The sequence below is a fragment of the Marmota flaviventris genome, chromosome 8 (assembly GCF_047511675.1).
Source record: "Marmota flaviventris isolate mMarFla1 chromosome 8, mMarFla1.hap1, whole genome shotgun sequence".
Taxonomy (NCBI): domain Eukaryota; kingdom Metazoa; phylum Chordata; class Mammalia; order Rodentia; family Sciuridae; genus Marmota; species Marmota flaviventris.
Window position 1 is genome coordinate 26,748,552 of NC_092505.1, and position 26,967 is coordinate 26,775,518.

The 26,967-nt window shown below is 35.7% G+C and overlaps 1 protein-coding gene across 1 annotated transcript in view; it reads left to right on the plus strand.

Moving 5' to 3' along the window:
- The window catches only part of LOC139706651 (uncharacterized), a 55,845-nt gene that overhangs the window by 16,745 nt on the left and 12,133 nt on the right, over positions 1 to 26,967 (plus strand). Inside the window, exons 3-6 of the mRNA XM_071614882.1 lie at positions 6,575 to 6,615; positions 9,583 to 9,620; positions 11,333 to 11,419; positions 18,562 to 18,638. Coding sequence (XP_071470983.1) covers positions 6,575 to 6,615; positions 9,583 to 9,620; positions 11,333 to 11,419; positions 18,562 to 18,638 — 243 coding nt within the window. The remainder of the gene's footprint in view (positions 1 to 6,574; positions 6,616 to 9,582; positions 9,621 to 11,332; positions 11,420 to 18,561; positions 18,639 to 26,967) is intronic.

The following is a 26,967-nucleotide window of genomic DNA, read 5'->3' on the forward strand; positions in this document are numbered from 1 at the left end:
GATTGATAGACAGCTCACTTAGCACACCAGTAGACAAATGGCAAAGTTCATATGCAATTTACAAGCTCTATCCTTGATGGATTAGATATGGTCCCTGTGCATTCTCCAGGCACTACAAGCCATAGGATCAGCCCTGAGATGAGGGGCCGTGTGTGGATGCTATATATCACCCTCTTAGAGAAATCAGAATTCATTAGCTCTCGAGGATTGTTACCTCGAGACAGGAGCTGTGCGGGCTGGCAAGCAAGTCTCCTTTCCCAGCAGGATGAGCTGACTGTTGCTTTTTCTTGGTTTTATTCTCATGGGAGGATGAAATCTGTTTTTCCTGAGAAGCATGGCACTATTACGGTAAAAATCTGGAGGCGTCCAATTGCAGAATGTCATCTAAATTCATGGTTCCTTAAGTGTCTATTTTTAATTAAATGTGTTGTATTAAATTACTGAGCATTTCTAAATGATGATGGTGGTGGCATTCACAAAAAGACTCATGCTTTTAAAACACATAACTGTGTGGTCTACATACTTGTCTTCATATAGTACTAAACAATTAGTATTTGTGCTTCAATAATGGTAAGCTTTCTGAATTATTTGTTTCCTAGTGACATATGGTGTTACATTTTCTCTGCATTTTTTTGTAGCTGATCCTCTGGCCAATAGTGCTTATTTGTGAAATCTCTAATCTAGATGACAGATGAATTCTGTATCTTTGCAGCTAAGTTATAGTGCTATGAGAAGAGCAATAACTTTATGTTGTCGTGAAGATACTAGGCATAAAATCTATTTTACCCCTTGCTAGTTATGTGATCTTAGGCAAGAATCTTGACAATTCTCTGCCTCAGTTTTCTTCTTAATAAACTGAGGATAATGTGATGGTATAAATTGCATAGCACAGGTTTGAGGATTAAATGAATTACTACATGTAGAGCCTTTTGAACTTGTGTGTGTTCTACCATGATTGTTCTGCAAGTGAGTAAAGTCAAGACGTTACTAAAGGGAAAACATTGAAGCCTGGTCACTCTTAGTCACTGACTTTAACTAATTGTGCTCAGACTAGGCACATTTACCTTTGTGACATTTACCTTTGTGACATGTTCTATACCTTGGGAGAGTTCTTCATGATGTTTTTCCCCACATGTTCATAGTTCGGAGGCAAGACAGAGGGGGTTCATGACTGATAGACTCCTTCATATTTGTGATCGCCCTCCCTTGTTTTTAGAACAGGGTTGATTGCTGGATACGCATTCTTTCCTCACCCTGCCGTCTTCTGGTGCACTGCAGAATGATTCTTCTTTATTAACTTCGATGCATCATAGTTATCCTCTTTGCTAGGTGGTCTTAGAAGTTTTAAAAGGAGACTGAGGAGGTAGCTTAGTTGTAGAGCACTTGCCTAGCACGTATGATACCTGGGTCCAATCCACAATATCACAAAAAAAAAAAAAAAAAAAGGAGAGAGAAAAAAATAAAGAAGTTTTATTAACTGTTATATCTTTTTTTTGGACATATCTAGGAACTTTTGTTGAGGCACGGGAAGATGAGAAGTTTGGAAGTGGCATTTTTTGAATTACTGCACTATTATTTTAATAAAACCATTTTAGTTATGCAGGTGAATTATCTTTGTTCTTTCAAGAGATGTATTGAAAAGTAGAAATCAAATAATTCTAATGGAAATTCATATGCATATATACAAACACATATATACATGTGTACATATATATGTGTTTGTATATATGTTCAGCTCTTGCCTGATATCAGAATTTTATGTAACTATTAATGAAAAATTCATCAAATGAGAAATAGCACCATCTATAAGTATTTTTAATGTGCTTGGCATCATGCAAGGATTTAATGCCAATTAGCTTATTTAGCCTTCAAAATTAAGAAAGTGGAATCTGGGAGGATCCTGAGATCAATAGTCATTGATGGTAGATAACTGAGAGAAAATTACTTGAAATTCTTCATTGTTTCCAAAATAGGGATGGGTACAGGAAATGATACCTCAAAATGTGCCACCTTGGTATACAGAATATTTTAAGCTGAAAGAAATTGAGAAAAAACATAGAAGGAGGAAGTTCTCTTTGACCTGCTTCTACCTTCTCGTTTGTAAAGTGGGTCATAGAGACCAATATTTTCCTTGCCCATTTCTCCCCTGAAGTAGGTCACAGAAACTAGGATTTCCCTTGCTCCTTTTCCCGGATGCAGACCATAAAACCTAAGAAGGTTACTCTCTGATATTCTCCCTTTCTCCTCTCTGGAAGGCTCTCTGGTCACAGGTATTCTGCCTTATCCCTGGAGAGAAGACATGTCACATAAAGAGTCTAGGAAGCAGAACAAAAAACCAGACCTTTTTAGGTTCCCCCAGGATCCCACCAGTAGATCATACCTTAGTATTCTCTATACCTCTGTGTGACTGTCCATAAAAATACACAGATTTCCCTAGAACTTTGGATTTTCATTTTTAAGTTATCCATGCCATGTATGTATGTATATATATATATATATATATATATATATATATATATATATATATATTCTTTAATAAGTACTTTCCTTTTTTTAAAAATCTGTTTTTCGTTATAGAGGTGCCAGCCAGGAACCTTGAAAGGTGAGGAAAGAAATATTTTCTCCCTTATAATAGTGTCAGTACATAGTAGATGCTCAGTAAATGTTTGTTAAATGAACTTCCAATGTAGGAATGAATGAATTGTACAATTCCAAATAAGTATAGTAGAATAATTTAACCAAGATAACACACTGCATGCATGACCCTAGGCAAGTCAATTTACCATTTTAAGCCTCAGTTAACTCACTTGTAAATCAAAGGTAAGATCCCATCAGTTTCACAGTCTTAAAAATTCACCATGGGTTTTACACTAGCAGTTACTGTCAATCATTTTTCTCTGGTATAGAAACACCTTTGATATTTCCATTAGCTAGAAAACAATAGCTCCTAACATGTACTTCATTCTTCCTTTTGATGTTGTAATTTGAAAATGAGATTGGTAAACCAATAATGCAAGAAACATGTACAGATTAGTCTCAAGACCAAAGAACAGTCATCTGTAACCAGGGCCTGAGAATAGAAATATGATATTTGATATCTAAAATGTATCTCTTCTTTTATGCGGCACCCTTTTCTTCATTTCTTTCACTTTCTCAATACATATATGTATACGTGTGTGTGTGTGTGTGTGTGTGTGTGTGTATTGATTTGACCTAGTTTCATAGTTATGTAGAAATGCTTTTCTCCTGGAGCCTACCTGCATGCACATTATGAATAACACAGGTTGAACATATTCCTTAGTTTCTGTTGATTCATTTGTAATAATGTGCCTATGTTTTACGTTTTTATAACCATTTCAAGGAGCAAAAATTAAATGAAGCCACAAATTCATCAGTGAATGAAAGAAAAGACCAATGATCAGTGCTAGGTTTAGGGTATAATAAAATGAGAACTAACAGAAGTAAATTTTACCTGGTATTTATGGTAACTGTCAAATTAATGGACAAAATGGAATTATTTCACTCAGAACGGGTGTCTTCCTTTTGGAGTTCAGACCATAAGAAACACCATGCATGTTTGCATGCACACACACTAACAGCTGTAGTTCTAAAAATAAAGCCGTATGGAGTCTTTCTTGACTTGCCCCTCCAGAAATAAAGAACCGGGGTCTGAACTCCAAAGTACCAGACAGTCTGCTTATGTAAGGAGAAGTCAGAGTGGGAAGGCAGTTTATATTTTCCACAGCTGCTTTAAGTCTAGCACAAGCAGTACTAAAAATTACTTAACCAGTTCAGTAGTAATCTACAACTAGGCGACACCCAGGGAACAGGCCTATTATTCTAATTAAGTAGATGGTGCCCTGTTTAAGTAATCCCCTTTCCTCACATAATCACACTTCAGACCCGAATTTAATGTGCTTGACTCCAGGCCCCGGAGGAAGCAGGCTGCCTAAGGAGAACTATATTAACTCTTTCATCTTTGCCGGAATGTAAAGAAGTTCAAATTTTTTTCCCAAAGTATTCATTGAAAGAAAATTTGTTAATAAAAGATCCCCAAATCTAAGCAGATTTATTAGAAGAAAAAACTTGGATGACCCATTTCCAACAGAAAGAAGTGAACAGTCCCTAGAGAATGTGATAATATGTGTCCTAAAAATCTCTATCCATGGTTTGAAATTATTTCAGTCTTAGTCCAGATGTTCCCAAAACTCAACCCAGAAGCTAATTGTTTCTCTTAGCTAATTGTTTCTCTTTCCCCATGATGCATGATCAGCAGTCACAAATCCTTAACCAGTTTCGTGTGTGTACAAACCTGACTACAAGTATTAATTTAACAAAGGATTCACTGGGTGAAACAGGTGATGGCTGGAATAATAAATACACTGTTGCCCTGAGTTCAAGCATTCTAGGCTCAACTGCACATGAATTTTGTGAGCCATCTGGAATTAATCGGTTTGAAAAAAAAAAAAAACAATAAAATACTGATATAATAAGCTGATAAGCTGATTTAAAAATATGGTGATTCAAATTTTAAAATGTAAGATGTATCTACTATTTTCCATTTTCCTTTTAGTAGAGTCACCTTTTGTACTGGCTAACTCTAGACTCGATCCCTTTCTATTCTCACAAAAGGCAGAATCTATTTTAAAAATTATAAGATTTGTAATCCCAAGAGAGCAATCTAAACCCATAGGGCAAATGATTGAGACTTGGGATTGTGGATTCTGACCATTGAGACATATTTGGCCCAGGAAGCATAGATGGTATGAATAAGGAGCTTGCCCCTTCCTCGCGAATTCCAGATATATAGGACAGAAAACGTGGCTACAAAGGGGAATGTCCTTGCTCTCTCCTCATGACCATTCCTAACTGCTTAAGCTTGTGTGTCTGCTGATCTTGGTGAAAGAAACACAATTAACTTCCAGACTGAGGCTTGGCAACATCTAGACCTGAAGAATTTCATAAAAAACCACTGTGGATAGAAATTGGTTACTTTTAGGACACATGATAACAAAGCCCAGAGAATTTAAGGTGTGGTCAGTTAGACCATTAACTCCTCAGAGGCCTGCTGATGTCTCAGCTCTCCACAGGTCTTAGTTCCTAACTCTCACATCCTTATATACACTCTACTCTGCTACTAGATGTCCTCCCTGGGTAATCCACACAGATTTCAAACTTGTCAAAACTTTTCCATAAGGTGGGGAACTTGTTTCATTATTCACTTTCAGTAAAGCACTGCTCAAAAACTGAAACAACAACAACAACAAAAAACCCCCAAGATATTCAAATTTATCCTCTGATTGCTCAACAAGAAATACAGTACGGGTTAGAGGAATGACCCCCTTAATCACTATGCTGGGGAAAGATTCTGATTTGACTCTCACAGGCTGATACCATTAAACATTTGAGTAACAGAACCAACTTTACTTTTTAAACAATTTTTAATATGTTCTTTTTAGTTACACATGACAGTAGAATGCATTTTGACATATCACACATACATGGAATATGACTTCCCATTCTTGTGCTTGTACATGATGTAGAGTTACACTGGTTGTGTATTCACATATGAACATAGCAAAGTTATGTCTAATTCATTCTGCTGTCTTTCCTATTCCCATCTGCCTCCCTTCCCTTCATTCCCCCTTGTCTAATCTTCTATTCTTCCCTCCTACCAAATTTTCTTTTTTTGATTTTCTTTCACCATTCTTTGTAGCTTTGTATTTCTCTTTCCCACTACATGGAATAGTGTTCCAATTTTTTTAGTACAGTATGCAAATTTCTACCATATCAAACAGATCAAACTTCCCAGAACATGATCTGCTGTCTATAATGCAGCACAAGTTCAGTACACATTTTTTGAATGAAGGATGGGATGAACAAAAGAGAATCTGAGGGGTTCTCAAAGAGGCCTGGGGGGAATTTTAGCTCTTCCGAGGATGGTAGAAAATATGGTGACATATTCTTCCCCTAAATGTGTAAGGGATTTTGCAAACCATTCAGTTGCTCTGAAGAGAAAGGTCAGATGAATCACAGATGATTTCAACATCCATAGGGTATTGTAATAATCTACTTTCCTTTGGCAAAAGAAGGTACCAAGCTGGTGGTGTAGCTTGGTGATGCAGCCCTTGGCTAGTAAATGAGAGACCTCTGGGTTGGATCACCAGAACTGCAAAAAAAAAAAAAAAGAAAAGATACTATATAAAGCAATTAGCATACTCTGGCATTCATCTCTCCCCTTGGTTTCGGTGGTCTGAAGTTGTGAGGATTTAATTACATGCTTTGATTTAAAAGACCAGTTATGTTTTTGTTTTTGTTTAACTGGGAAGAGCTTAGAATGAGGTATAAACTCTAGTTAATAGGGAAAATACCCTAACATTCGTAAAGTTGCAAAGGTGAAAGAAGAAAACAAATAAAAATCTCTGTGACACATTACTGAAAAAGGAGAAAACACTCATCATTTCACTAGGTAAGACAAAATGAGCTGCACTTGATTTACACCACAAGGCTGAGCACTGTTTGAATTCTTTCTGATTTCTTAAAGTGGTTTTATTTTTCTTTATTTATTTTACAGGAAGTTTCTAATTCTGACAATGAAGAACCAAAAAAGAGAAAGTAAGTCAAATTTACTTTGTAAATTTTATGTTCTCTTAGTCCTATAAAGTGGAATGTGACTATTTTTTTTTAATTTTTATTATTATTTTTTTACTGTCCTGTGCATATCTGGGTGTGTATAACTCAGAAACCATTTCTGTTTATGCGATTGCATAAGAAAACTGTGTTGTGCCATTTCTGAAGACAGGGATGTGAAAATTAAATTTTCAGAAGAAAAAAATGTTTAAACTAGGCTCAGATTAAATTGGGAGCCTAGTTGAAAACATGTGTCTATTGGTGGCCTACTAATCTTCTAAAGAGTTCATCTAATCCAAATACGAATGTGTTTGCAGAGTTTTGGGTTATTTAGGTCAGGCCTGGCTTTACATTCTGCACACAGAGCTGCCAGAGAACGTGACATACACATGTGGCACCAGGCAACAGAATGTTAACTAGTATGCAATAAATACACAGGGGCAGGAAACTGGTTTAGCCGGAAACTTCCAGATCGGTTGCTGAGGATACAGAAAATTAAGCTTCCTTGTATCTTGGTCTGAGACCAAATTGTGAACTGGGTGAGATTCTCTGGGTGTCCTCTTTCTCCACAGCCCTTGCCTTCTCCTAGCCCATGTGCTCTGTATTCCACATTCTTTCCTCCCTTTCATGCTGAAAGCATTCTTCTAGTTGAGAAGTTGAGATTCAAACAAGCTCCATGCATTTGGCTTAACTCATGAATCCACAGACAATTCACAGTTCAAGGATCCTGCCAAGCAGGGGGAGTTGTATTTTGCCAGTCTCAAAGTACTTAAACTGCAACACTGGCATTTTAAGCATGAGTTTAATCAAGTAAAGAACCAGCTTTGGCAGTACCCTTCTCAGTCTTCAAGCCCAACTTACCTAGCTGTTTATCCATGGATAAGCAACTCACTAATTCTAGGTCAAACACTTAAACAAAATTGCAGTTGTTGGCTTATGATTAATGCGTTCACAGATTAGAGGATACCAAAGCATCAAGGGGCAGGTGGAAGATAAATTAAAGGGAAGGTGCCTGAGACTGACCAAATTATGCTTTTTCCAACAAAAGAATCTACTAAGGTGCTCCTCAGGCTCTAACCTGTTAGAACAAAATCGAAGACTCTTTGAGTTCCTCAATTGTTATTCCTGAAGGGAATAACATTGCATGCCTTTACATACCTACCTCATTTTGTTACAGCATAAGTAGCTTTTAGCCAAGAGATGGCCTAAGCATTTGGCATTAAAATTGTTAAGTAGGAAAGAATCTTACATATACAGGTTTTTGCTTACAACCTGAAGCTTTTTTTTTTTTTTTTAAAGCAATTAAATTTGGCTTTAGTTTAGCGACTACCGAATATCAGTAGTGGAAATCTGATGCTCTAACAAGGGTAGTTATGTGCATAGGATGTGAGTATGTTCATTCATGCATGACTCTATTAACAAAGTCGAGTAAGTATAGTCTTATACTTTCTGTTTTAAAACATTGTATTATGGAAAATTTCCATCACATACAGAAGAGGAGATAATGATGAACTCACATTGCCAAGTTTGAACAACTACTGTCGATCTTATTTTGGCTTAACTCATTTTACAAGCCCACCCCTATTTCCACTGTTTTGTTTTTATTTATTTATTTTTAATAAAGCAGATAGCAGCCATATAATTTCAAATTTCAATATATTCTGTTGTAAAAAACGGGCTATTTTTTGAAAAGCATAATCAAAATACCACTACTTTACCAGAACAAAATAAGGAAAATAACATCATCTCACCAAATACACAGCCAATGTTTAAGTTTCTCTATCAGCCTTCAGTGTTTTTCATAGATCGTTTGAGTCAGGATCCAAATAAGCTCCATACATTGCCTTTGCTTCATGTCTCTTAATTTATGTTTTTATTTGTTGAAGACACTGGGTTGCATGTCTGGAGGAATTTTTTTTTATTTTTAAAATTTTGCTGATTGAATCCTTGTTATAGTTTTTTAAATGTCATTTCCTATATACTGTGTTTCTTGTAAATTTTAATTAACTCTCAAGATGTGATAAGATTCAAGTTTGATAAGCATATATATTTAAAAGCAGGTCTTTAAGGACTGTGAGCTTCCTGTTGCATTGCATTATCAACCACATTTTATAACCTCTGTTCTTATGATGGTGGTACTGTGGGTACAGACTTTATCAGGGTGATCCATCCAGCACAATGTTGCCCATCAGTCTTTTAACTAAAAGTTTGAGAAGCAATTGGTGATTATTTCCCATATCCATTTGTTTTTTGAGGGATTACATAATAACTCTATCAATTTGCAGCATTCTTTTTCTATTAAATAGAATTATAGTCTGTCCCCTGTAGTCACAAGTTCCATATCTGTGGATTTAATCAACTGCAGATTGAAAATACTTTCAAAATTGTGCCTGTACTGAACATAGACAGAATTTTCTTATCAAGATTCCCTCGACAAAATGGTTCAACAACTATTTAGATAGAATTTATATTGCATTAGATATTATAAATAATCTGAAGATGATTTAAAATATACAGGATGATGCATACAGGTTACATGAAAATACTATATCATTTTATATAAGTGACCTAAACGTTGACACATTTTGATATCTGCAGTAGGGTTTAGGGAGTCCAGGAACCAATCCCCTGCAGACACTGAGAGAGGACTATATCTAGGAAAAAAAACTTTTTTCCATTACCTGCTCAGTTTATGTAGAAATGGTCCACTATTTTCTTTTTCAGGTTTTATGAATGTTAATTTCTTCATATTGCATGAAAAACTCCAGGTCAAAATTATATTTGTGTTAACAATAATTTGCACTTAGGGTCAAGAAAGTTCAAACCTGGAGTCAGACCTCAGAGGTAGAATTTAATTCTTCTCTCAAAGGCATTGCACACATTCTAGCTTGTTTAATTAAAATCTTATATATTAAATATACATTTAAATATGTGTTTCTCTTATTCTTCTAGGACATTCCGGAGATGTACATCTGAAAATAAAATATTTGGTTAGTGATTCATAAGATTACCTATATGAATGTTGTATTCTGTTTCCTTAAACTTTATTTTTTTCTGCTACTGCCGTAAAGCAATAATACATGATTAGTGGAAGTCAAATTGAGTTGTCTTGAATTCAATAGAATTTTAAAAAATTTTATTGTAACTTTAAGACTAAAATAAAGAAATCATTGATTTATTTGGAATAATTTCCTTTTATATTTAGAAAGACTCTCTTTGATGGTTTATTAGTTGATTATCTTCCAGCTCTCCACATTTGCTTTGGTTGGCCCATGGTCAAGGTGACCTGTTAGAGATCCTTCATATCTTTGAATTTAGAAGCAAATAAAAATGAAGCTGAATACAGTTTTAGTTGCAAAAGACTTTTCTACTGCGTTTCACACACCAGGATGTCCCTTTAGTTTCTACTATTATAACATCCATAGTAATAATAAGGGCAATTGGTTTGATTTGCATTTTAATTCTAAAGTAAAAATGTAATTCTATTAATAACTTTTAGAGAGTTAATGGATCATCTCCCTCCTTCCTTTAAAGAATATAGGGAGCCAGTCATTCTAAAATTCACAACGGCAAAACATCTGGATTACGCAGTTAGGAATTCATTTTTTAGTGTAGTGTGTCACACCTATAGGGAACCCTTTCTCCTTTCCTTTTTTCCACAGAGCCTATGAGTCTGATGTTCATCCCCATTTCCTTCTTTTCCAAACTGATTTCCTTATAGGATCTGAAAAGCTCAATCTGATTAGGGTGATCATCCTCAATACGTGCATATTCCTAAGATATCTGCACTTTAATCAGGTTTGATGTTCTTCCAGCCCTGGCATTGATAGGGACTATGCTTTATCTAATTCGTTCGCATCCTGTGGGCATTAGTTGTTAAATATTTTCAGTAGCAGATCTGGTTTGAATAGGGTGTGGTATTACATAAAAGAAAGTAAGGTGAAATTTAATTTTCCATCAAGATCATTCTCACGGTCATCTATTCTATTTACACATACAAGATCAGGGATATTTCCATCTTAGCAATTCTTGGTGATCATATGTGTTTTCTATAATCAAAACATGAAAGCAAATGGTGACTTTAGAAATAACACAGTATGCTGAATTTGTCTTCATACTTTGCTTATAATTACTTAATTTTTTTTCAGTAAAAATATAACACATAATCTTTGGCAAATAGATGAGAGGAGACTCTAGTTCTTCATCTGCTGCAGTTCTTACATGTCCAGGCCTTGCTTTAGGTACTTTAGATGTTGAAAGGGACCAGGCTAAGCAAATTATGATCCTTCTGTTCAAGCATTTTACAGTTTCATGAAATTATCATAACTCAGTGTTCTCTTTACATACTTATAATTTTGTTAAACATGTTGGGAAATGTGGAAGGGTGGGGGTATTTTAACTTATGTAAAAAATGGTAATGAATTTAAGAAAACTACTCCAAAGAATAATGCAATATGATCTAGCAAGAAGCACTTGTGTAATAGCATTGTACCACACATGCGTGAGTGCTTATATGAACAGTCCACAGGTCACCTGGGGCTTTCCATCAGAGACTAGAACCCTCCAGAATGGGCTACAGAGCTCTCTTAACGTATCACTTAGCAGGTTACAACCATGTGCTGAAATCGTTTTGAATATTTCTTATACTTACTCAATAGATATTACCATGAATTTTGCTAACTAATCTTCTGCTTTACTTTAGAAGGAAAAACTGTGAATGACACAATCTGGCAGGAACCCAGCAAGGCTGAGAATAATTCCCACATCAGAAGGCCCTGTCAGCTAAAAGGTAATTGCTAAATTTATTTCAGCTGACTTTGCATTTTTTCCAAAGTAGTTTAAAGGGCAGGTAAGAAAAATTTACATCTCTCACATAGGGCATTGTGGTCCACTTACAAAGGAAAAACAAATAAGATAGCATGAGTAGTATTAGAACTTGTTGAGATCTCTCTCTCTATATAAATGGCATATATATGTATATTTATGTGCATATATATATGGTTATATACATGCAGTCACATAGATACACATATAAAAAGGAAGTAAAATCTAAGTTGCCTGTTGTAGCAAAAAGCAAAGAATCACTTGCAAGTAATATTTGAAAATCTTTCATGTCCAAAATAATTTTAAAATTCATTAAAAATCAGCAAATAGAAAAATCCTTTAAAGATAGCAATATATTTAATAGTCATTATATTGACATTCTAAAAATTAATTTAGGAGAAATAACATTGATTATTAATGTAAAATTATGCCATTTCATAATTTAAAAATTCCCATGAGGAGGAAATTAGCAGTCAGGTATAGAATAATTTATTAATAATAAATGACTTCATAATTAAAATTACTTAACTTTGGGAAGATAAATATTTATGTTAGTCAGATTTTCATCACTGTGACAAATACCTGAGGAAAAACAACTTAGAGCAGGACAGAATTATTTTGTCTCACAGCTTCCGAGGAGGTTTCAATCCATGTTGACTGGTCTCATTGCTTTGGGCCTGAGGAGAGGCAGAACATCATGGTAGAAGGGCCTGGCAAGGAAAAGCGTGTCAGCTCATGACAGCTAGGAAGTACAGAGAAAGGAAGAAGGGGTCAAACAAGAAAACACCCATCCAGAGGATTCCTCCATTGACATACTTCCTCCAACCATGCCCTAATGCCTCATTTTTACTACCACCCAGTAATCCATGCAACCACCAATGATCATCCATTGATGGGATCAGAGTTCTTAAGATCCAATTGTTTCCCAAAAGTCCCACCTCTGAACATGGCTGCATTGGAACCTTTAACACATGAGACTTTGGAGGACCTTCCAGATCCTACCCATGAGTTCACAAAGATAAACAAAACTGTAAAAAGTTGGTCTATTTAGTATTCCTCCCAAGGTTATTGAAACAAGAAATGACCAGTAATACTAGGTATTAATAATTTAAAAGTTGTTGATGTTTAACTAAAAATATTTTTTAATATTTGGGGACAAAGGGAATTTTAATGTATTTTTGCAGTTAGGACCTTAATACTTGTTTGATTCTATATTCTGTTAAGATTTTTTCATTTTAGTTTTCCACCAAGCTCTTAGGTTTGTAAATCAATTATTTATGAAAATAATACTTTTCTTTTGAAATATTTCAATTTTATCCAAGATTAAGTAACATTCGGCAAGTGATTTTAATTAAATTTTTAAAGATTTAAAATTTTCTCTGTAACAAGTAAGTGAAACATTTCAGGATTTTAGGAAATTTTTTTTTTTAATTACAACAAAGGGAATGTTTTAATATTATCATGTTTTCATTGGATTCTGTCTTCAGATGAATGCCAGTTATATTCATCTATATAACTGGCATTCGTCTGAGTCAGTCAAACATTCATCCATATATCTGTCATTTTGTCTATTCATCCACCTATCCATCCATTTATCCTTCCCTCTAACAAGCACGTGTTATAATTTAAATTATTATTTTTTGATTTATGGTTAATGAAGCTATAACTGTATTATATATTATTTTTAATTAAGAAATTTGCCATAACTTCCTTTAAGTATTCTATTTTCTACAATTGCCATTGTAAGAAATGCTGGCTTTGTTTTACTTTTTACATTTAGTAGTAATGGGCAGGTAATTCTGTTATAGTTACTCTGACAAAACAGCAAAGGATCTTGACCTCAGATGAGGTGCTTCTGATTGATGGTCTTTTCTTTGACAAAGAAGAAGACGAAAAAAAAAATTGAAATCTCTTACTTCCCAGCTTTGCTATTTCTCAGGTTTTTGAGTGTTCATGTACATTCAGGGTGTGTGTGTGTGTGTGACCAAGAAATTCAGCCCACATTTCAGCAGTAGCAGTTGAGTCACAGGACATTACCTAGGGATTAATGCTGTGCTGGGAAGAGTTGATGGCCTGAGACCAAGGCTGTCGGTGACATTATAAATTGAAGGGAGAAATTTAGTGGGGGGAGGGAGAACCACAAGTTGTGGGCTCAAATTTTATGGGTGTAGTAGCTTCATTTGGATGTCACAGAGTATTTCTAAGCAATTAGTGCCCTACATATCAACCCATAATATTTCTTTCTCATTTTAAATAGTACTTTTTAGCAGTTAGTTGCATAATTACTTAAGAATGGTTTACTGTGCCTGAGGATAGGCAGTCTGGAATCTAGTGACATGAAAATGGGAAAGTGCACCATTGTTGTTATCATTGTTATTATCTATAGCCCCTGATTTTTACTGAACACTAATTATGAAATTATAAAGACAGCCACAATAAAATAGAAGAAGAAAATATATAGAGAAAATAATGGTAGGAACAACATTAACTCTTAAGAAACCTTACAACCTCAAAGACCAAAATTTCAAAATGGTATTTCTACATGACACTCATTCTGTTAATAGCATGTACCCCTAAGGAGTATTGGGATTTGATGCAAAACTTGCATAGGCTCTATTTAGCAGAAGATTTGTGCCTGTCCTTTTAATCCTTACAGATATTCACATAGCTCCACAACATGGCTATGCTATATCTGGCAGAGCAAAGAGTAAGTTTAGTGGCAGAAGCCTAATATTCTTTCTTTATTTTGTCCATTTCCTTTTTCTAAGAAGAATTTTGTTTAAACCTACATGCATTGAAGTAAGAGACTACTTCTGTAAAATAAATATAGGGTAAATATATTGCTCAGGACTTTGCCATTTAAAAAAACTCAAATATCTTAGGTGTCAAGGCAAATTAATCTCGAATTTATGTTAATTATATTTCAGCATTGTAAACAGGGATAATATTCATTGTTTTGTAAATTGATTTCAATTCTAAAGTTTTAAATCTATTTTGGCTTTTGTTTTATGAAAGAAAACTGAGAAAAACAAACTTTTGAAAACTATGAATTGGAGTTCACTGAAGATCAAGTTGGAATTTACATAAAAATAGATTCAAGAACAAGGTTTTCCTACTTCATACCAAAAATTACAAAGAATAAAAGCAAAGCAATATTTTTAAAAATAATGAAAAGGAATCAAAGCATTTGGGCATGTAGTTGATTTTATAGTCAATATGACTGTGATAAACTATTCCATATAAGCATTTGAAAAAAAAAAAAGCGTGTAAAGGAAATAAAGGAATAAGAAATAAGGACAGGAAACCATGGTTAGTAGTAAAAGCAGTGTTAACTCCATTCACACTACTGCAGAATTACTTTAAAAATAAATCCTCTTTACATATGATCTTGTAAATTTCATTCTCAAAAGAAAACCCATGGGGAGAACAGTGGTATTCTTAGGGCCTTCTATCAAGTGAATGCTATGGTTTGAAACCATTCTGTCCTGAATTTTACTCAATATCAATATTTGGCCAGCCTCTTTGAAGTAAGCATATAAATATTTTTGGCTTGATTTTTAAGACCCCATTAATTCTTTTCTCCTCCTCCTACTCTTCCTCCTCCTCCTTCTCCTTCTCCTCCTCCTCCTCCCTCTTTTTCTTTTTGGTCTGATTCCTAATATCCTCATTTTAAGACAACGAACAAAGTCACAAATGTATTTACTATACTGGATAATATTTTGGTAGCACACTTTTCTTTTTCTTTTTCTTTTTTTGGCACTGCTGGGAATTAAACCCAGGACTTGGCATGTGTTAGTGTTCTATCACTAAGCTACACCCCCAACCCTACACATTTAATTAAAAAAAAATAAAGAAAATGTTTCGCAAGAGCAGGCACTTCAACTCTGACTAGACTGCACTATAAGAGGAATGGCAGAGAGAAGAGCTATTTCACAACTGAATGTCCACTTATGATGGCTGAATGAACTCCCTGAGCAAAGGCTACCTGCATGGGAGGCAGCTCTTAGACTTCCAAGGAAGCTCTTCTGAATTCAATAATGGCAGCACTTAGAGATCCTGTTTTTTGTACAAATAAATCTTGAATCTTGGATCCTTAAATTATTTACATGAATTCTTCTTAGGATTATAGTTCCCTATTTGAAAATTATTATAGTCAGATGTATCCCTATTAGAATTACCTAGAAGTTAATTAGAAATAAAGATAGTTTTCCTTAACTCATCAAGTTTATTTTTCTGCATATTCATTTGAGGGAAAATTTGAGTAGTGATTTTTATGTGGGATGGTGCATTCCTATGCATACAGATGTTTATGATCCACTATGCAGTTCATGGTTGTTCTGGTGATCTGTTGCTCAAACAAACCACACTAATATTTAGTGATGTAAAACAATATTTTTAAGGCTCATGAAATTCAGACAGATATCAGGAATTCAGTGAGAGCAGTGCTTCCTGATATGATGTCTTGGACTTCATTTGGGAAGACTTGAATGACTGGGAAGACATTAAAAGTTTGGTGAATGATCATATACAGGCTTCTTCACTTACCTGTCTGGCACTTGATCTTGGATGGACTGGGCTCAGCTTGGACACTCATCTGGAGAATCAACATGTGGCCTCTCCATATGACTTCAACTTCTCTGGGCCTAATGGTTAAGTTTCAAGAAGAAGCAACAGAAAAAAAGTTTCATTCCACAACAAGGGAAAAAGTGTTGGGAAATGAGCACCTTAAAAGATCAAGGCAGAAACAATAAGTCTTCTTCTAACCTGGCCTTGGATGTCACAAAGCGTCACTTCTACCACATTCAACTGTGACTAGTGAGTCACCAAGTTTAGCCTAAATTCAATCAGAGGAGACTCGAACTCCATTTCTTGATGGAGTGGTGACAGGTCACACTGCAGAAGAGATATGTTTGTGGCCATCTTTAGAAAACTCAGTCTGCATATTGCCTAATTTAGCTATTGCTCTTTGTCACTATTTAGACGCAAAGTACTCCTGTGGTTAAAAATGCTGTCTTTCTGGGGAAATATTTGGGAAACTTGCCAACACACATTATGGTTAATCTTCGTAAAGTGCAATTATCCTGGTGTCCAGCCTTAGTCCCAAACCCTCACAAGCCCCAGTTTTCTATAGCAGGGGTGAAAACTGGTAATTATCATTGAATTTATTCCGAAGATAAGCTTGTTTGTGGCCATTTGATATTTTAAAACTCAGAAATTTTTACATTAAAATCCACATATTCATACTTGTTTGAAAAACATGAGGGAAACCAAAAATCCTGGACCCAAAGTCTCAGGAGAGTTCATTTAGAGAGCTGAAAGCCATGACTACCTTTCAGCTGGTGAACTGGCCCTCTAGCTCACTATAGCACATCCATTGTCTCCTTGGGCAATCCACTTCCTGTAATATTTGCAAATGGTTGTATTTGCAACATTGATCTCCAAATTCTTGCACCTGATACTGAGGGACCATTTAAATTTGGCCACAGTTACCCACACAGCCCTCTCTCCTCATATAGCATATCCAGAATTGCCCTCTGGAATAACGGATCTCAATCTCTGCACTTAAACATGGTCCACTCATTCTGTACTGTAGGCCCGTGTTCAGTGCATTTGTACAAACACTGCTGAATTTGTAATTTTCCTTTTTCTTCCACCTTGCCTTAGAATACATATTCTTCAAGCTTTTATGCGGGCCCTGACTCTTGCATAAGTACCTCAGGTCATAATAATCTCATCCCATCCTATTGTGTCTGAACCACTCATTCTAACAACCTTGTATTATTATGTAAGTTCATTGTACATAATCACATCCAATTTCCTCAGAGAGATTACAGATTCTAGAGTACAGGAGGCCACTTACCTTTGTCCATACTTAAAGCAATGTCTTGAGAAGGAACTCTTCAAAATTCATTTCAAAGGGATCAAAAATAAATAGAGAAAGAAATATAGGGAAGAAATATTGTCTTTTGAAACTACAGAAACAAACAAAAAAACAGGTTGCAAAAATCACAACTTTTGGCATCCTGACCCAATGATAGAATATCTTGTTTGAAAGAACCACATCACAGAATCAACTCATTTTAAAATTTAGAGTCCTATTGGAATCCTATAGCATAGTGACTTTGAGTTTAAATATTCGGTTATTGGTGCAAATAACTCTGACACTATGAATTTAACCTATGTTTCAACTGTAACATATAAGGGGAATTTGAGGAAAATTCTGTTCTCACTGTGCATGGAGGATAGGCTTCACTTCAGTGCACAACAGGGAACAAAGGAATTGTGGAAAATTCTAGCAGTGATTCCAAGTAAAAAGGAGTGAAGGTGAAGAGAATGTTTACTTGTTTGGTGGCCAGGTGATTTTTTGTGGGTCACAGTCTCCTCATCTGTAAAATAAAACAGATTAAGTAACCCATAGGTTTTTTCCTCTTTTAACACATTATATAATTCAGATTTAAATAAATGAAGCTCTTTGTACAGGGTCTGAAAAGGAATTGCTGTTATTTTTGAAAAGGTTTCATTTAGCTACAAGCAAATTCCAAAGCTTTCACTAAAGCATGCATAGAATAATTTTGACATAAATAATTCATGTTGAGAAGACCCAAGCTAATGAAGCTCAAAACGCCAGGGGTGGATAGCTTAGTTTAACAGAAGCAGGTGAGGTGATAACAGCAGGGAATCATAGTATTTTGGAGTCTGAAGTGGCTTTTGTAACTAGTGTGCTATCCTTTTATTACCAAGAGAGAAAAAGTCCCTGAAAGATTTTGTGGCTTGCTTAAGGACACAGCTGGTTGGTGGCATTTTGAGTTTTAATTTTGTTATTTCACTATTTTATTTTGATCTATTTCTTGTAAAAATAGTACACTTTTAAGGAAATTTTATGACCAAGCCAATATAAATTCATAAATAGACTATCTAAAAACACACTTAATATTAAATTGCACCTAAACTTCCTAAATCTTGTAGTTTTACTTCTATTTGTTTTTTGCAGTGTTGGTGTCCAGGGCCTCATGCGTGCTGGGCAAGAGCTCTAATACTGAGCTAAATCCCAGCCCTAAATCTTGTCATTTTTGACAATCTATGTGTAACCTTTATTTCTTTCTGTAGGTCTAAATGAAGATGGCTTTCTTTTGAACATTCACATGAATACCTTTCAAGAAAAAGAACAAGGAACTTCTTATCAGGTGAATAATATGAATAATCAACATTTAGTTGGTGTTTTGTGAAAATCTTGTTACTGAGCTCTCTAATATGCTAGATATAGTGTACAATATTTAGACAGCCCGGTAGCTACTTTGTAGTTAGTTATTGTTGGTTTTTTTGTGATTGATAAACTTATGTCCCTATGAATTGGAACATAAATGAAAAAAAATCAAAAATGATTTGAGATAATAAGATTTTGATTGTGCAAAACATCATGCTCTATGGCCTTCTGATAAAAAGATCTGGGTCTGTTAAATTAATATACTGGGATGTTCTCTGATGAGACTTTTGCTAAATACTTGGAACTATTTGACAACCTTCAGTGTGAGGCTGTTCCTCATAGGTGGCAGATTATCTCTGAAATATGCAATCTCATTTTCCTTAATTCAGATAAGATCTCAGATATAATATCTTAGTGAAACATTTCATATAAAGACATATACTCTGGTTCCTGACTTATTCCTCTGAAAATGCATTAATTAGCCCAGGCATTCAAGCAATTAACAACATCCAAATGTTGGGCCTTCACAATGATAAAAACATAAATTCACAGCTAAGTACTTGCTATTCATCCTGTAGCAAAAAAAAAAAAAAAAAAATAGTATATGAGTCAATAGAGGCAACTCAAGCATCAGGCTGATTTTTGATATTTTTCTGACAGCCATAAGGTCCTCTTTAATCATTGTGATAGTTTTATTAGAAAATTTAGAACTGACCTTCCTTGCTGCAGTAGATTGATCAATAGGCAGAGGATATATAGCATATGAATTGTGAAGGGTTGATTTGGTAAGGAAAGGGAGCTCACATTCCTAAATTCAGCCTGATTTCTGAGGCTGTTGGAGGCCCTCCAATGAATTAAACAATGGGCTATAACTTTTGATCAACTGCAGCTTTTGCTGGTTGATCTGATGCTGCCGGAATGAGAGTATTCTCCTGAGGTCTGCTAGCACATTGCCTGAGCACCTGTCTTCCAGTAGAGTCACCAAAAGTGCATGAACAAGGGCTTTGAAATCAGAGTGTGGTCACATCTTGGTTTGACTTGTAGTTGCCATATGACTTTGGGCCATTTCTTTGCTCTCTTCTACCTCAGTTTTCATCACTCTGTAAAATCAGTCTATAAAGGACCTTCTGTCTCAGGGCTGTCATGAAGATGGAGTGAGATACCTCACTACAGCCCTTAGCTTCACGGCTGGCATTTAGTTGATGCTTTAAAAAATTTGGTTGTTGGTCATTGCTCCTCTTCTTTTTTTGCTTTACGTCTCTCTCCCCTCCTTCCCTGCCCCACCACCCTTTCTTATTCTTTACAAGGGCTGGATGACACTTTCACAAGCGCAGCTGGCAGATTATCTCTGAAATATGCAACCTCATTTTCCTAAATTCAGATAAGGTCTCAGATATAATATCTTAGTGAAACATTGTCTGATAGTCAGAAAAAATACTGGCTGGTTTATAGGAAAAGTTCCCCCAGATATGTCTAAAAAATACTGGCTGGTTTATAGGAAAAGTTCCCCCAGATATGTCTTGTGCCAAAGGAAATTTTTCTTTAGATTTTCAGTAGAAAATATAAAACTGTCAGAAGGAAATAATGCAGAAAGTTCTTAGAAGAAAATGGTAAAAGATAATTCTTTCCTCTAACACTAATGCTTTGAGAACTTTTAGTTGACTAAGAAGTGGGGCTTCTAGAATGGTAACCATTCAATTTTGCCATGTAGTTTACCACTAAAGGTGAGTTTAAGGAATTCATACCCAGTGGCAGACAAACAGGAGCCATCTCATTGGGAAATCCCTGTTTGGGAGAAGGGACTAATCTTATCTTTCTTTAATAACTCTGTTCTTATTCATAATAGGCATCAATTAAACTTATTTAAGAAATGTTATCTGTATGACAGAATACTTTGTTTTAACAAAAAGAGTGTATGTAAGGTATCAATTTATTAACTCCTTGTGATTGAGGGAAAGTGGATTCAGTTTACCCTTTGAAAGATGAGGAAGGGAAGGAATCATTCTCAGACGGAGAAGCAAATCTACTGTTAAGGGGAAGACAGGCTGTCAGTGGGACCAAGGGGGACCGTTAGCACAGACTGTGTCTTCCCATCAAAGAACAGATGACCAGTATAACAATGTTTCTGCAGGTGTAGCCTGAGCACCATCTGTATCAGACTTGCTTGGAAAACTTGTTGAAAATGTAGACTCTAGACTGGGAATGGAGCTTTGTGGTAGCTACCTACCTACCACACAAAATGCCCTGAGTTCAGTCCCTAGTGACCCAGAGTTGGTGGTGGTAATGGTGGGTTGGTGGTGCTGCAGGCTTCTGAGCCACACTCTTGTCCAAATGCATAGTCATGACTGGGGACTAGGGATGGGGGATTTATGTGAATCTCTGACACTGCTCAGAATCTAAACCATGAGACTTTTTGGGATCAGGATTTGATTCTTGGTTGGTAATCGTTTACAGACATGAAGTCCCATGCATTGTCAATTGACAAGTCCAAACTTGGCTCAGCTCTGTCCTTGGAACTCAACAGCCTCTAGAAAAAAGTGAAGTTGATTTTTGTTCCTTATTGGAATGATTTATGCTCACTATAGAATTTTAAAACTCTTTTAAAATAGAAAGGATGTTGGGCATAGTGGCGTACACCTGTAATCTTGGTGGCTGTGGAGGCTGAGGCAGGAGAGTCACAAGTTTAAGCCTCAGAAACTTTGTGAGGCACTTAGCAACTCAGCGAGTCCCTGTCTTTAAATAAAATATAAAAAAGGCTGGGGATGTGGCTCAATGATTAAGCATCCCCTGGGTTGAATCCTCAGTACAAAAAGAAAAAAAAAAATAGAAAGGATTAAGATAATGTATAATATCCTAACAGAATAAATGTTTTCATACGACTATTTTACAGAATACCAGTAACACAGGAAAAAGTTTATAGATTGTAAAATATTTTAGTAATTATAATTATCACATGACCACACATATAAAATATTAGGACATTAAAAAGTTCAGATTAAAAGACTTAAACATATGCTTAATTTCCAATCAGAAAGTCTTGAAACAGACATGCTTTCTGTACATTTTCAAAATGAGAGATAGGTGTCAGGGATGGAAGAAGTTACAAAGAAGCCAGTGGTGTGGGAGAGTATGTTGGTGGAATGCCTTTCCCAGGACTGACTTGCTCCATGACTATTTCTATGCGCTTGGCCTGGGATAAACTTACTGGAGAACCAGGCTTGCAGAAGTGCTGATCAGGAGAGTCTGAGGGAAAGCAGCCTGCTTAGTTCTGTCATCATTATTCCAACCATAAAGAATGTCTTGGGGGAACTTGACTCCCAGCATTTATTTTTGTATCCTTGTTCTTGTTTGTTCTTCTCTGGCAGTGTTCAGTTGATGGTTCAAACCTTTTGTAGCATATTGAAAAGGGTATAAAATATGCAATAATACAGACTTTGGGCTAATATATTTTCAAAAATGTTGCATGCCTCATTTCTCACGTAAATTTTTAGGTTGCTTTCAGCCTTCAGAGCGTCATTCATATTCATGATAGAAAAGAGGGATAACATTTATTACCTTCACTGCACATGAAATTAAGCACTGTCAAGCACCCCTACCCAGGACTGAGTCAAAACGTATTTCTCCTGAGCTCTTTTAGTGAGAAAAAAATATTGATAACTGAATATTTAATCAAAAATATACATGTAGTACACATTTAATTAAATTATTTAATTAAAATGCATAACATATACACATACATTCTGTCCTATGGCAGCTATTAAAGTATTGAGTACCCACATCACTCCATACCCAATTTAACCCATTTCTTTCCTGATGTCTTTTATTATGGAAACAGTAAGTATTTGAAGTTTCAGCCTCTTCTTTAGTTTGAGGTAGCCATGGGATTCAGGGCTGGCCAATGAAATGCTAACAAATTTTTAGGAAGGGGAAAAGAAAAGCAAAGATCTATGAGTTTTGTCCTTTGCACTCTTTCTTATCTAATGCTGGACATGATATCTGGTGAGTTAGCAGCCATCTTCCACCAGCAGGCCAAAGGCAGAGATGTGAGGATGGTGGAGCAGGAAAAGGCAGGAAGCCTGGTCATTAAGGACATTCTTTGGAAGCTGCCCTAGCCTTGGACTGCCTTTGTTTGGACTTCTCGTTTATGGAAACATAAGCTGCCTACTTGGTTAAGACACTATTGTGGATTTTTCCATTCCTCAGAGCTGAACACTTTCTTAACTGATACATCTTATCTTGAAAACAGTCACTTCTGACAATGCAGAAGTCTAACTGCTCCACCCAAGCAATAAGACAGACCTGTGTCTACAAAGTGGGATGGTGTGGAGACTTATCTCTGCGCAACCTAGACTAACCCACTTCTGTTCTCGTGGGAGATATCAGCATGTAGAGTTAGTCATGTAGTTCTTGAGATAAAAATTGGATTAATAATGAATGCAATATGGGCTAATCACAGCCTGTTGGTTATATAAAACTTTAAAATTATATCCATTGCAGCACACCATTGTTTGGAAAGATGTGTAGTGTGTGGACCAAAGTGGTACATTTTCTTGTTGTTGTCATTATTTATTGATTTGTGTGGACCAAAGTGGGACATTTTCTTGTTGTTGTCATTATTTATTGATTTATTCATTTAGTTATTTAGTGAGGTTAACTGAAGTCAAAACACTTGTGTTACTGGGAAGAACTTTTAAGATTATGGTGTAATCTGATAATCTATTAATAAACAAGAGCAGCAGGTCCTTCTGAAAGTTTCATTAGACAGATTTGAGATGAGAGGTGTGAACAATCTATAAGGAAAAGGAAAAAGAGGCTGAAGCAACATTTCAAACAGTACCTTATAAGTGGCAAACAAAAGAGTCATTGAATATGTTGTGATAATATTGAGATGAATACTGATATTAAGCATTAATCTGTGTTTATTATTTCTAATGATTTTTATGTACTGTATAAGTTCAGCTATTGTGTTAGACAAGGAAAGAACATAACTCCTTTTAAGACCGAGTCCCAGAAGTTAAACATCAACATTTCCATCATATTCTTTTTACTAGAATCAAGTTACTAAATCCAGCTCACACAAAGAGGAGGGGCATTATGATCCATCTTTTGAAGAGAGAAATATGTGAGAATTTGTGGACACATTTAAAAGCTATCAGAGCTACATAATAATATTTTGAAATTACAGATACTAATAGATGGAGAAAATGTCCTGCTTCCAAAGAGTAAGTTTATAACTCACTTAGCAGATAAAATATAGGGCGAAATTGTTAGAATGAGAATCTAATCTCTATGAAAAGAAGACTTTAAAAAGTGGTACTTTAGTTGACGTTGAAAGGATACAGGGCATTAAAATGGAATCTACACCTGTTGTTTCTGGTATGATAAAGTTAAAATCACACTATATTTTTCTCATTTCCATATTCAGAGTTACACCGAATCTAGGAAAAGCACACTTTTCCTTTCAAAGCAAAGCAAAGAGTTTAAGCAACTTTTATTCAGGGAAGAAGAAAAGTCTAATTCTGACAAATGAATTTTGTAAATGAACTATATTTTCTAGTTAAAAGTCTGACTTCAAATACACATGAATATTTTCACTTTTGAACCCCTTGAAAGATTGAGAGAAATTATTTGTCATTTCTCTTATTTATTTTTAGAAAGGAATTATGCAATTCAGAAAATGGCTAGTAAACACATTCTTGGAACTTACACAGCTCCAAGTCCCAGATATTATATGGCATCCTTACAATGTAACAAGCCTAAAGATATAGATCCAATTCTTTAAGAAGCCACAAACACTAGCAAAATAAATCCAATCACTGAGCACTTGCTTCAGTCACATCAACTGTGATGTCAATTTTCTGCTTCTTATCTGTGTTTATTGGTTGTACCATGTTTTAGAAATTGAGAATTCTCAATTTGGAGTTCATAACCAAATTTGCCTTACCTTTCTTTGTATGAGCCACTATTCTTGTTTAAACTCTGTGCTTAACTTTCTTTATTTGTAAAATGGTGATAATAAAATTTTCTTTTGTTATAAATACTAAATGAAACAGCAAAGGTATACTGCTCTCAGAAGATGTTCAGTAAACCATTATATCCTTCTTTCCCTAAATTCTCCTTCTTTCCATAGTTAGTTCTTCTTTCATAATAAAATTTTAAACTTCCTTTGTTTAAGTCGTTCAGGTCGCTATAACAGAGTTCCTTAGACTATGTAATTTCTAACCAGAATCTTGTCGCCCACAGTTGTAGAGGCTGGGAAGTCCAGCATCAAGGGGCCAAGCAAATTTGGTGTCTTGCTCTGCACCTCAAAGATGGTTCCTTCTTGCTGCATCCTGTTCATGCAGGAACAACTCCCTTCAATCTCTTTTTGAGAGTGCTGACCCCATTCATGAGGCCCAAAGGCCATACCTCTTTACAGTATCACATTGTGCATTAGGGTTCTAACATATGAATTTTAGGGAGCACAGCATTCAGACCGTAGGACCTTTCTATCTCTGTTGTAAACTCCATCAATGCCCATTAAAGTACCCTAGGTATGTATAAACTGTGCTTGATATCAGGTACATGAATTTTTTTTTTAATTTTTTATTGTGGGTTGTTCAAAACATTACAAATTTCTTGACATATCATATTCCACACTTTGATTCAAGTGGGTTATGAACTCCCACCTTCACCCCATACCCAGATTGCAGAATCACATCAGTTACACATCCATTGATTTACAAATTGCCATACTAGTGTCTGTTGTGCTCCGCTGCCTTTCCCATCCTCCCCCCTCCCCCCTCCCCACCTCTCCCCTCCCCTCCCCTCCTCTCTCTCTACCTCCTCCACTGTATAATCCTGAGGGTCTCCTTCCATTACCATGCAATTTCCCTTCTCTCTCCCTTTCCCTCCCACCTCTCATCCCTGTTAAATGTTAATCTTCTTCTCCTGCTCTTCATCCCTACTCTGTTCTTAGTTACTCTCCTTATATCAAAGAAGACATTTGGCATTTGTTTTTTAGGGACTGGCTAGCTTCACTTAGCATAATCTGCTCTAATGCCATCCATTTCCCTGTAAATTCTATGATTTTGTCATTTTTTAATGCAGAGTAATACTCCATTGTGTATAAATGCCACATTTTTTTTTATCCATTCGTCTATTGAAGGGCATCTAGGTTGGTTCCACAGTCTTGCTATTGTGAACTGTGCTGCTATGAACATCGATGTAGCAGTGTCCCTGTAGCATGCCCTTTTTAGGTCTTTAGGGAATAGACCAAGAAGGGGAATAGCTGGGTCAAATGGTGGCTCCATTCCCAACTTTCCAAGAAATCTCCATACTGCTTTCCAAATTGGCTGCACCGATCTGCAGTCCCACCAGCAATGTACAAGTGTACCCTTTTCCCCACATCCTCGCCAGCACTTGTTGTTGTTTGACTTCTTAATGGCTGCCAATCTTACTGGAGTGAGATGGTATCTTAGGGTGGTTTTGATTTGCATTTCTCTGACAGCTAGAGATGTTGAGCATTTTTTCATGTACTTGTTGATTGACTGTATGTCCTCCTCTGAGAAGTATCTGTTCAGGTCCTTGGCCCATTTGTTGATTGGGTTGTTTGTTCTCTTATTGTCTAATTTTTTGAGTTCTTTGTATACTCTGGATATTAGGGCTCTATCTGAAGTGTGAGGAGTAAAGATTTGTTCCCAGGGTGTAGGCTCCCTATTTCAGGTACATGAATTTTTCCAAAGAAATTGGAATTGATCATCATGAGCTTACACTGACCAAGTATAATAAAATCTCATGCTGTGACTAGGGACATTATCCAATTCCAAACATATATGTGGTTTGTATTTAAGCTTTATTGTACTTTTAAAAATTGATACCTAATAAGTGCCAGATAATGTAGGGCACTGAGGGATTGCAGAGTAGACTGCTACATAAACCATTTTCCTATTTCTAATGTTCTTTCCTTCAACCTTCTTTAGGTTTTTGGATCATAGATTGGTATTGGAACAAATGAAGGAATAGGGTGTGAATCTAACATATATATGTAATATGTAATGTATAGTATGTATAAATTATCCATAAGACACAGAGACTGTATGTTCAAGTACACATATTCCACATTCATCATCCTATTTATGTACATACAGATGAAGTCACTGATGAAACACCAATAAGTGTACTTTGATAACAGGATAATTATAATCAGAACAATGGATGTTTTCCCAATTATTTTGCTAGCTTTGTGGCAGTTTTATTTGTTCATTTTGCTCTTTAAAGAATGTTAAATCCAAGCACTGTGGTTTATGCTCTTCGGAGGCTGAGGCAGA